The 13,393-nt window shown below is 40.2% G+C and overlaps 1 protein-coding gene across 1 annotated transcript; it reads left to right on the top strand.

Moving 5' to 3' along the window:
• Positions 1 to 3,341: 3,341 nt before the first annotated feature.
• Positions 3,342 to 8,869, top strand: LOC139134980 (vitamin D 25-hydroxylase-like). The gene is made up of 4 exons (XM_070702102.1): positions 3,342 to 4,015; positions 5,195 to 5,521; positions 6,170 to 7,144; positions 7,694 to 8,869. Exons 2-4 carry the CDS (start codon positions 5,209 to 5,211, stop codon positions 7,867 to 7,869), a joined length of 1,464 nt encoding a protein of 487 aa, XP_070558203.1. The 5' UTR covers positions 3,342 to 4,015; positions 5,195 to 5,208; the 3' UTR covers positions 7,870 to 8,869.
• Positions 8,870 to 13,393: the final 4,524 nt, after the last annotated feature.

The raw sequence follows: 13,393 nt of genomic DNA, 5'->3' as shown, positions 1-13,393 counted from the left end.
TAGCCGCGGCTGTGTCGCGACGTCCCGCTGGCACGTCCAATCATTTTATGAATGAATTTCCACTAAAAATGGATGTTATAGTAAGTACCAAATAAATAACTTACGTTAAAAATCCATAGTCTTTCCTATTCTCGCATGATTCGCACAGAAAAAGCCCTACGAGAGATGCCATTATCCACAAGAGCAGCTTCGGCTTGCTCGAAGTTAACCTCCGAGTCGACATTATACACATATTGACTGGCCATGAGGGCAACAGCATACGTCTGTACCCCGAGGGATTGTGAGTCACCCAGAAAAACAGACTGTTTCCCGAGGCCGTAGGCCGAGGGAAACAGTCTGTTTTTGGGGGTGACTCACAGGCCCGAGGGGTTGAAGACGTATGCTGTTGCCCTAATGGCCAGTCAATATGTGTTTTGTAACACACCTCATCCGTAGTCATATATCAGAACGTACCATACACAAAAGTTGTGGCATGTAAGCTTATGATGTAATATGTTGGAGTGGTTCAGCAGAAAAAGTTTTTCCCGACAGGGTCGCAATACTTCTGCAAAACGTTCAATGCACATTTGATTATTGTCTTCGTTCGTTTCGAGTCCTTGTTTGAAACCAGAGCATTCAGTTCTTCTTCAGAAAGTAGGATAAACCGAGAAATTTCTCGACTATCGTTTCGCTCGACCGCAGACGACATCTTTGTTTACATTCCAGTTCGCGCACGCGCAAGTGATTATTTTGACGTCAGCGGGCATCATTTTTCGGAACTGATGCCTGGCAGGCAACAGTTCCGACAAATGATGTCTGATGACGTCGTTTACGTGGATCAGCACAAAAAGAACGCATCCCACGTGACTATCAATTGTCGAATTAGAACACAGACTGCGGATGAGGTGTGTTACAATATACACATATTGACTGGCCATGAGGGCAACAGCATACGTCTGTACCCCGAGGGACTGTGAGTCACCCCAAAAACAGACTGTTTCCCGAGGCCGTAGGGCGAGGCAAACTGTCTGTTTTTGGGGGTGACTTACAGGCCCGAGGGCTTATATTAAAGACGTATGCTGTCGCCCGCATGGCCAGTCAATATGTGTTTTATAACACACCTCATCCGTAGCCATGCATAAGAACGTACTATACACAAAACTTGTCGCATGAATGATGCAATATCGGCAAAAAAAGTTTTTTCCCGACAGGGTCGCAATACTTCTGCAAAACGTTCAATGCACCTTTGACTATCGTTTTCGTTCGTTTCGAGTTCTTGGTGGAAACCAGAGCATTCAGTTCTTCTTCAGAAAGTAGGATAAACCGGGAAATTTCTCGACTATCGTTTCGCTCGGCCGCAGACGACATCTTTGTTTACATTCCAGTTCGCGCATGCGCCAATGTTTTTTGACGTCAGCGGGCATCATTTTTCGGATGCCTGGCAGGTAACAGTTCCGGCAAATGATGCCTGATAACGTCGTTTACGTGGATCAGCACAAAAAGAACGCATCCCATGTGACTATCAATTGGCGAATTAGAACACAGACTGCGGATGAGGTGTGTTATAAATACAGCTGATCACTGAGGGCAGTCAAGTCAGCTGTGACACAGCCATGACCGCATAACACAAGCGCATGGATTCTTCTAAAATAGTCCCTATCGTTCTTTCCCAGTAATTTCCTTTCAGAAAGGTTTAATCATGGATCTATGCTCAGAGGGATACGGCCGCTACACGGGAATCACTCGTCCACGACGCAGCCACACTCGTTCGGAATACGGGGGATTATATATAAAAATCTACTCCTCAACGATTTGGCGATTTCCCCACACTTTTTTCACGTTCTCTTCTCCTTCACCAGGAAAACTCAAAGCTAGTTTTGTCAGCTGTTTTGACCAGATTCAGCGAGTAACCTCAGAACGCATGTCATACTGTAACACCTTTACAAACTTTTGACTTTGTATCTTATAAATGAAACCAGAGTTGTACATCTGCGAATTAAAAAAAAATATTAAAATGTGTTCCTTGCCTTCAAGGTATGACTGACTCTGTGGTCATATTCCATTTAAAGTCTGGATATGCCACCGTTTGCTTCTTTTGCTCCGGAACGAGCTTTAATTCATGATTTTACTAATTTATGGAAGGGTGCACAGGGTTAAAGAAACTCGGTGAATTAACTTTCTAATCCCACATTGAACTAATGACATCCTCTTTACGAACCATTGAATAAAACAATATCATGCGTTGTTCCCAGGCCTTCTTTCAACATACTTCGTCGCTGAAAACTTGGATCATGGGGTTAAGTGAGTCTTTAGGCTAAAGTTCAATACGTGTAACGACCCAGTAAGTTAAAGGTCATCGGGCATTGTAAACCTGAATTTAACAGGAAAAATTAAAATTATGACTGCCAAGCCAAATATTAAAGTTGATAACGCGACCTTCATACCGACTAAAAAATGACACAGCAAACAATATCGACCAAAATTTGTTGACAGTTCTACGATTATCTTAACATTTTTAGAGTTTATTTTGACGTCTCAAGGCCTGCTAGTCCCTGTTTATACCATGCAGACCCTGCCCTTATTCATATTCTGGTAGTTTATACTCAATTTCAGTCAAACTTACATATTAGTGTCCAGCAAATTAAAGTGGACTAAACATGTTTGTAACGAAACTTTCTTGTTGGAGCGTTTAATCAAGTGTACCAAGTATTATGCTCTTGAATAGTGTTCTACAGATGACATTTTTCACACCTTTATTAACCGACAGCTTCGTGAACAAAGTTATCGCTTCCCATGACCTCCACGGCCGTTCTACACTAGTGATAATATAGAAGGACAGTGCACTTCAATTCAACCATGCGTTCCCATTGCATCAATACACATAAATTCACACTGTGTTGTAGAATAACACACGTGTCATATAGTTACCTCAACATGAATACAGGCTTGATGAATGCAAGCAATGGATAATTGACTGCATATGCACTATTCAGCTAATTCAAAATATTGGCAATAATCAATGCTAATGCTGTAAGTATAATAATGATATATGTACCAATGTCCGCATGTATTTATGAATGCATGCATGCATGCATATATGTGTATGTGCACATGCATGAGTGTAACATGTATGTACTGACGGACGTGGTAGGTAAGTTTGTATAGGTGCATGTATGTATGTATGTATGTATGTATATATGTATGTATGTATGTATGTATGTACGTATGTACGTACGTACGTACGTACGTACGTATGTATGTATGTATGTATGTATGTATGTATGTATGTATGTATGTATGTATGTATGTATGTATGTATGTATGAATGTATGTAGTATGTATGTATGTATGTATGTATGTATGTATGTATGTATGTATGTATGTATGTATGTATGTATGTCTGTCTGTATGTATGTATGTATGTATGTATGTATGTATGTATGTATGTATGTATGTATGTATGTATGTATGTATGTATGTATGTATGTATGTATGTATGCCTGTATCCATGTATCTATGCATTGATGGGGGGCGGGTGGATGGATGGATGGATGACAGAGTATGGTTTACATGAATAAAGTATCGGAAACATAACCAATTGTCCTTGTCCCTTGATACCGAAATAATATCAATTGCTACACAGGAAAAAACTACATCTGTTTGAGAGCAGGATCACATATTCGCAAGCACTAGCGTACTGACAAATCATGTGACATAAGATAAAACCAATACCTCACGTTTTCTAAGCTGAACAAAGAGATTAAGTTGATATATGTGGTTGTGTAAAGTACGCTGATAACAGCTTGTTCAATATTGCTTATCGAGAGATCGTTAAATAAATCTTTGACAATAGTTTTAGACGGAGACAAGATCATCAATCTTCGAAACAATTTATTGATACATCCCTGTCGAACTTTGAGAGTTTAATTAGGTCCGTTCATCGAATCGCGTCCTAAAGACTGAGTATAAAGGGTTGTGTATTGTCCATGATACTCACTGTGGTCGAGGAGAAACTGCCAGCACAGTACATTGACAGGTAACATTACCATGATACTGCTTCAAAGTTCATGTTCGATGGGAAAGGTGTACTACAAGTAGTGATACTTCCATGATGTTTTCAACAGGTTTTTTGATGCACACATACTTTGCCGTTTCCACGGTTCTGGTATATATAGAGATTCGTGGCGTTCACCTTCTCTATTGAATTGATGAGCAGATAAGGTAACGCAAACGTTGCAGTACTAGCAGCTTCTCAAGCAGAGCTTTACTCGAGGCAAACACACATAAGGACTTTGCATATAATCTACTTCGATTTGTAGAAAAATATCAATCTTTATCAGTGTTTTCTCTGCATGTTCATTGAAAGGGGCACTGTGTATCCCATTCATCAAAATTAGGGGATGGACTTGACATTTTAGGGGGCAGTGTTGATGTTGGTTTGCCTTCCTATGAAGCGCTTCCCAAATATCATAACTATCGATCGTCACCCGGTTCAATTAATCGTCTTCGTCGCATACAGCTGAATATACAATTCTTGTCACCAACGGGGTTCCCCGACTCAGAATTTGACGTATTTTTCCTTGCACACGATTTGGGGTTATCCATGCGGTGATCAAACGATTGCAGTTCATTGCATTCGAGATCGTGACTGCAGCGTGCCTACACAATGCTTTATTATTTTCCATAATTCCGCCATTGATTGTGTTCAAGTTCTGTTTTCAAGCTTTACCGCTATCAAAGCACGAACATGAAATTGCTCTAGTATCCATGGAGACTGAACTGCAAGTACGTCTTGGCCGTTCATTTCGCTGAACTACATTATGCGCTTGGGTCGCCAGCATATAAGCGGAGTCTTGTTCTCTGTGTTTCGTGCGCGATTTTCGCGCTGTCACTAATTTTCTCAGGGCAGACAACAGGTCAAAATGCAGAACTTGTGCAATCGCGCAATTGAGAGAAAACTCTGGTTTGTACAATACAGTGCCTTGGATATAATTTAAGCACAGAAACTTTTGTTAAAATTTTTGTGCGGAAATACTTATTCTGAATTACTATTTAGAGCTGTAATGCACATTTCAGTAAGACTAGGTACTAGGTCTCTCTATAATCATTTATTTATGGGCAATATTGCCCAGAAATATTACTTAAAAATTGAATATTCTTTACTAGTTTTAATCAGTTAGAAAATATAACATAGTAACTGTTATTGTTTTGACAGAAAGTTAAGAGAACATGCTGGACATATTGGTATTATTAGTTACCGTCTTCTTGCTGATTGCATGGCTCGTAAATCGACCACGGAATCTTCCGCCTGGCCCTGTGGGTTTGCCACTTGTCGGCGTGATACCATGGTTGACGACTAATCCTGGCAAATGGTACCATGAGGTGGCCAAGAAATACGGCGACGTCATCAGCGTGCGACTTGGGAGTAATCTCGCCGTTATTCTGCATGGCTATGATGCGGTAAAGGAAGCATTTGTGGAAAATCGAAGTAGTTTTTCTGGCAGGCCGGATAACCTTCACTGTAAAGTTCATAACGGAGAAGGTGAGAATGGAGAGATGAATAGTTAGATATGGAGATATGGCTGTGTCATTCTTTAGGGACTCTAGGTCGTCATTTGATAAATATTGAGAAACACATTCATTGCAACCATTTAATTGTATAATGCGGTGAATTGAGAGCGACATTCGTATTAAAGGTAGATCACGACAGGTCATTTCCGTGTATTTTCTTGCATGTTTGCCATGCAAATGAGCTGCTCTAGTGTTTGATGTGGCCAACTGTAATGGGTAACTTCAATGTTTGTGAAACTAACTGACAGAGTCTGAGAGAGAGAGAGAGAGAGAGAGAGAGAGAGAGAGAGAGAGAGAGAGAGAGAGAGAGAGAGAGAGAGAGAGAGAGAGAGAGAGAGAGAGAGTCAGAGTCAGAGGGACAGGGGCAGAGCTAAATACATACATGCATGCATGCGGGCGTGCGTGCAGTGATGGATACAGACAGACAGTCAGAGAGACAGACAAACAGACAGACATAGTCATACGTACATACATACATACATACATACATACATACATACATACATACATACATACATACATACATACATACATACATACAAACTCACACACAAGAGTATTGCTATTTTGCTTTTGGACACTACAAGGAATGAAAAAACGTTATTACCTTTTTTTACAGTTTTGGTTGTACGACAGACTGATTATGAATGGAAGATGCGAAGGACACTGTTTAAAACGGCATTCCGTCAGTTTGGCTTGGGCAATGACAACAGCTTCATCGAAAATCGAGTTCTCGAAGAAATGAACTATATGTACGACTTTCTTGACAAAACTAAAGGACAGGTTATTGATTGTTTTCTCAGTGACGTGATGACCAAAGTAATGAACAATATAAATTCAGCCATTCTATTGGGTAAGCGGGTCGACTATGACGATTTACACCACAAACTAATACACGAGAATGGTGTTCAAATTCAAAGATCGTTCAGGGCCGCCGGGGTGATAAACGTATTTCCATTTCTTTGGCGGTTTCCCATAGCTATAAAAAAGCAGCTCCTTTCTCAACTTCATGTTTTTCATCGTATGGTCGAAAAATACATAGACGCCCATCAACGTACACTGGACCCTTCCTCGCCACGAGATGTGTTGGACATCTTCCTCACGAAGAGAGACTATATGAAAGAGCACAAACCCTCGCTAAACTACCTGGACGATCCCCATTTGCCTGATGAATTCGGAGACGTGGTGAGGACCTCGACTGAAACAACAGGTTCATCGCTTACCTGGATATTCATGTACATGGCTCAATATCAAGATGTGCAGCGCAGAGTTCAGAAAGAAATAGACACTGCTTACCCTGAGCCGTCTCCGATAAGGTATTCGGACCGCGATCGATTACCTTACAGCCAAGCATGCATACACGAAGCCTTACGACACACGACCTTGGTACCTGTCGGGTTAGCACACGCCACATCGAGACGAATTCGATTTAGAGGTTTCGACATTCCAGCTAACACGATGGTCTTCGCTAACATGTATTCCATGCACCAAGATGAAAGGTATTGGTCTAAGCCAGGCGAGTTTAATCCCCAAAGATGGCTGCAAGACGATGGCCGGTTTGGCAAGTCGGATTTACTTGCACACTACTCTTACGGTAGTTTACATTTATTATTTTCCAAACTTTCTAAGTTTCATGTGACAAAAGTATACCAGATGTGAAACCCTTCACAATTACCAAAGAATTACCGACAATATTCAATGGCTAGAGAGTAACGAGCCTCTTTAATGTATTCATGAGACACCAAAAAATGACGGCAGTGTAAAAATGTCATTTTTTATTACTTATAAACTCCTTTGACTTGTTCTCACAGATGTACTGAATGTTTGGAAATCGTCGCTCATCGACGCGAAAGAACACGTTAATATAGTCTGCTTTTGCCTTCTCCGTCTCTGTTTTAGTCTCTTAATCGATCAATTTGGCTTTTTTGTTCATTCTTTAACCCTTTCACCCCCATTTCCCTGTCTAGAGGTCCACCTTTACCATAGAAATAATGGGATTGTTTCAAACCACAGTGGTGGAAGGGTTACAAATCCCATTTCCGTCAGTTCTGGTGCGATTTCGACTATCATACACTTAAACATGTTGCGATATTTTCAATATGGTAATTGTTTTTAATAGTGTTCATGTCCCTTTACATTGCAGGTCCAAGGGTGTGTCTTGGGAAAGATCTTGCCCAAAGTGAATTGTTTCTCGTTTTCGCAAATGTAATGAAACACTTTTCATTCAAGCCTCCAGACGACAAAGAAATTGATTTCACGGAGAGTATTACAGTAATCAACGCACCTAAGACATCCGCATTACGTGTAGAAAGAAGATAAAGTTTATCTATGAGGTATCAGAATTATCGGTTTATTATAGCCTATACCCATGCCTATTTCGCTCCTTCCCACGGTGTGTAGTAATATGTCGAAGATTTGTGGCGTGAGTCTTTCTATGAACGAATATATTAAATGAATTTATTAAGCGGAACATACATGACATGAATAACAGTATTGATGACCTCACGAGGAATAACAGTAAAACTGTAAAATTTCAGGTTTTTTCCTATCATTTGTAAATCATGGTGATTCGGTTATTTACACAATAATGTATCTCCAGAACCGTAATGGACGAAGGGAAACTTTGTATAATATAATGTAATAGTATGACAATATAATATACCATATCATATCACAGTACACCAGTATATTGATGGTGCAAATACAGCGATATGATAGGTCGAGACGTGAAAAAGAACCGTAGTATTCGTGAGGCAACACGGCTGGCTTATGCAAAAATCCATTTTTGACGTTCCATACCTGAATTTCAATATACTGTTCTGATGTAATAGCAACTAGTTTTGACCAGTTCACTTCATATATGCACTCGCTATTGCTCGTGCACATTTGTGAACTGGTCAAAATCTCGTGGTATACCATCACTGGACTTGCTTTATTGCTTAAATATACGAGCCAACAAGCTGATTGAGTGCAAAGTTTGTTTGAGATTAAGCGTCTCAGCAACGAATATACCACTCAGTTATTGAGGATAGCTGATTGCTAAGATTACTTCTAAATATTGGCATTGATTTCTATCATTCATCATGTTAGCCCCTGAGACACCATTGTAGTTAACAAGTCAAATTAATTAATTACTTTTATATTTATATGATTTGCAAGTTAAGGCTTCATTTCTAAGCTTGTTATTTAGGTCAACCTGATTCAGATTATCTTGAATTAATGGTATAAAGTACATTGTATATCAACATTTGTGTTTATTGCATTAAATGTGCTTTCCTCCGTAGTTATAGCACGAAAGAGATGAAAGCAGAATCAAAAATTGAACGATCGTCGTCAAACTGACATCTAGCGCCCGGGGCCGAGCAGAGTTGACGCCAAGGACGATGCGTACGCGATTGCGCAGTACCTTGGTCAAAGCTTAGTCAAAGGTTATATGAAACTTGGCGCCGAAGCTCAGTACAATGGTGAGCATGCCGACCTTAATTTAAGACTGGTACGCCCAAGATTTGCTGAAGCTTATCCTTTAATACATTTGTTAAAGCTTGGGCAAACTAACATTTAGAAAAGCTTAAACTTCCATATTTTTTCCAAGCTTGTGCAGCAACCTTGGGCCGAACTTTTCGGACAAGTTTTTACTCTAATCATCCTCGTTTCTACTAGCTTTTTTGTCCCTCGTCCAAGCATTTGACCTAAGGGTTATTTTTGCTCAGTTAGGGAGCCGATTTTGCTGCTGAGTCTTGGCAAATTATGGGTTTGAAAGTTATGATGACATGTAAGTAAAAATATAGACCAGTAATAAGGCTTTGGATAGATAAACACACGAACGCCTTGAAAATTTGTTTGCGTTGAGACCGACATCGCGACACGGACACGTTTTATCTTTCACGGTCCAGTACGCCCGGTGCTTTCAATTTCATGTCATCTGCGCTGTTGAAGAGTGCGGCTTGGTCGAACTTTTGTGAATTAACCGCTATACGACAAGTTTCTTGTTGACAAGGTTTAATACCGATGTACTGAATTATATCGAGTATAGTGGCTGCCATAAATGAGTCATAAAATCCAACTACACTTCTGAAAATACACGACAGCTAAGGTGCACACAACACACTTTACGATTCGTATAGTGACTCAGAAAGTTCATGATCCTGTTCCGTGTAAGTTTTTGACAAAAAGCATATTACTATTAAAGATACTCTAAAGAAAGACAATTTTTTATAAAGGTCGTTAAATAAGCGTGTCATATTTAGGTAAGTCAGTGACAAAAATATACGAGCAGACCATGTAAATACCTTTGAAATGATTTATTCGTATATTGCAACAAAATGTACACAGTATATGTTGCGCTCGTAGTTAGGGGAATTACGAGTTGAGAGGTACCAGCCTGGATCGTAATGCTTTCAGTAACTGAAGCTGACACACAACGATGTAGATTTAACACAACCTTGTACTTTATTGCAAGATGGCGACCGTGTCGTTCACTGTCAACTGTCTGATCTCAAGTCTTAATCTAAGCTCTCTACAAAGTTAAATACATCTTTCCCGCCAGTCTTTGATTGAATCTTAAGATTAAATAAGATCACACCATGGAATATCCCATTCTCGATTGTTCTCAATGAAATCTTAACCAATAATTAATTAATTAAACTATCACACTATCTCTTATCTGCTTCTCATACGATCTGAGTCAATGACCTAACACGCCTTGGCCACGTGAGGGACGCTTCGAGATAAAATCTCTACAGGGAGGGCGTTACACTCTCCCACCTTTTTTATAACCAGCGTCCTCGCTGGTCAAAACGAGTGACGAAGCATGGCGATAGTTGACAATTGCAATCTACTTAAAATAAAAAAAATACATTAATCGTAAGGCAGTGTGGTTAAAATACGCAAAAATCACATATTTTACAAGTTAGCATAAAGTAATCATTCGTGCACCTACAAAATTACAGACTAACATTAACGCATCTAAAATACTCACAGAAATTCTAATAAAATCACTAAAATACATCCAACTACAAACTCAAAGTTCAACTATTCTACATAAAATACAGAAAATCGACGAAAATCATTCGAAAATCGTGCCATGTATCAGTGATAATTTTCTTTAATTTGTGTGAAAGGGTGGGTTAGCTGGAAGGGGGTTGACATTGAGAAGGATGACGTAATTTTGCTTGGTGTATTCTGATATCACGGTCAAAGGTTCAGGGTAACCATAGTAACGACCGTTAGGCATCACTAGACTGTAGCAAATAGCAACTCCTGTGCCAATATTCGGGGCTCTTTCTATCTCCAAAAATCCTCACAAAACATAAAACAACAACAGCAAAACATCGACACAAAACATCATCAACCGACTTCAAATACTCCAAAAAAACGCGATAAACCTCACCATCGCTCTATCTCCAAAAACTCAATTCCTCAGGCCATCGGTCAAAACTAAGGACCATTGTATCACTTACGGATCACTAGCACTGGCATTCCTAGCCAACTGAGGGGAGATACACAACAAAACATCCAAAACTCCTGACATTTACTTCTTCAACGACAACATAACTTCAACTTCATCAAAAAAACAAAACAAAACAACACTTCAAAACAAGAAAGACGCCTCGTTTGCATACAAGTCCAGAGTATTATCCTAATAAAAGAGTGATTTTCAAAATACCAGAAAATACAGTCAACAAAACTGAAAAGTCATGCATCTTGTACGTTGTCGTCGCATTTTATGGGTGGGTGTATTCCGAAATTCTGCTTCTTATGATTGTCAGTTCATTCGTCACATAATCAGTCCGTGTTTACAAAGCCGACTGGAAAGTGAACCACAAGCATCGCTGACGTTGGCTGGTCGTATCTGTTCTAAACTCACACACAATACCAACTTCTTGAACCATTTCTGTAGACAACTACTCTCTCGTTCGGTGTATCTTCGAGGCATGACGTTAGCACCAACATTAATAATGTCACATTGCCTACCTCGGACGTCCGGCACGCGTCCGTGTCTGCAAGCCGCCTTCGTCTCTCCGGTCATAGGTCACCTCCATCCGCCGGGGTGCATCTTCGATGAGCCGCTACATATCACCATACATTCGCTCGTGCTGCTGGTTCAGTGGTCCTTCGTCGGGGTCTGCCATCTCTCTTGCACGCCCCTCGTTAACTCTACCACCAGATCTCAGAAATCTACAGCCGTGCTGCTTCAGTATACCTGGATTCTCCACCAAATTGTTGCGCTCGTAGTTAGGGGAATTACGAGTTGAGAGGTACCAGCCTGGATCGTAATGCTTTCAGTAACTGAAGTTGACACACAACGATGTAGATTTAACACAACCTTGTACTTTATTGCAAGATGGCGACCGTGTCGTTCACTGTCAACGGTCTGATCTCAAGTCTTAGTCTAAGCTCTCTACAAAGTTAAATACATCTTCAAACTTACATAATTACAAAAGTTATCACGTGGTAATTTTCCCGCCAGTCTTTGATTGAATCTTAAGATTAAATAAGATCACACCATGGAATATCCCATTCTCGATTGTTCTCAATGAAATCTTAACCAATAATTAATTAAACTATCACACTATCTCTTATCTGCTTCTCGTACGATCTGAGTCAATGACCTTAACACGCCTTGGCCACGTGAGGGACGCTTCGAGATAAAATCTCTACAGGGAGGGCGTTACATATACAAGTTACGAAGCTGTACTCACTTCAAGTCTTCACAAATTCCTTTCTAAGATGATAAATTCGGCATATGGGACATGGAAAGACGTGGATAATTCTTGAAGATGATCTGAGTGGCACTACTACTATACATCCACATTGCATTCGTACGAAGAGGCCGTAGTGATATCTGTAGATTTTTCTCCGTGCGCTGCGCGAGGTCGATTTTGTCCTGGTTTTTGGTAGGCCTCGAAACTTTCATGAAGGGCTGTGAGTTTTTTCAGAGTACGACTCACTTTAAACACTCCAGCCTATGTTTCACATATACTTCAAATTATGAAAACCCGTATTGACATCTTAATAATTAAATTGTTTAATCTTAAATTGTAGCACAACCACCGAGTGAAGCGGAATGGCCCAATATCGGAATAATATCAACAAGTGAAACGGTTGCCATCACGTACTCTTCAAAACCAACTTTCTACTGAGTACAGCGCGAATAAACAAGGGCCCATTTCTGTCGATTTCGTATCAAATATCGGAACGTCGCCAGGAAAATGATCATAACCAGTGTATGCATGTATGATAAAGGGGATATTACACATAATGTGTCCGCATTTTGGTCACATCACTCGAATACGACGCGATATCGACCAAACTTGGTGTCTGCGTTTTCCGGCCACGTAAAGCTTCGTTGTTTGTCCTTTGCATGCTTAGGTGAAGATTAAAATGCCAACTTGAAGCTTCACTGAAGCTCAATCCCAGGTAAGCTTGATTTAAGATTTGGCAATAATCGTGCCCCAAGCTTTGGCCACAAATCTTATCTAAAGATTTGCAAAACAGATTGGATTAATCTTTATCGAGGACAAGCTTGGCTGAAGAGCATTGACAAATCTTCACGCAAGCTTAGAGTACCGCCAAGCTTGGGCTAAGGTACTGCCCAATCGCGTTTGTACGCGTTCTCGCCTGTGGCAGTTGAAGCGGAGCAGACGACAAAATGTGACAACGCTAATTTGGCGAAGCGCTAGCCAAATCCTTTAATACGGCAGTTCTAAAAGCAATATTCTAAACAATTTCTCTATTCTTACAATTATCTCCCCGTATGGAATCATTAAATAGTTAACGCCGAGCTTTCCTGCTATATAAATACTTTCTGTGTCTGCACTAAGTCATTTAAACATTTTTGTCA

This window comes from Ptychodera flava, chromosome 6, assembly GCF_041260155.1.
Source record: "Ptychodera flava strain L36383 chromosome 6, AS_Pfla_20210202, whole genome shotgun sequence".
NCBI lineage: Eukaryota > Metazoa > Hemichordata > Enteropneusta > Ptychoderidae > Ptychodera > Ptychodera flava.
This window is presented reverse-complemented; position numbering and strand designations above follow the sequence as displayed.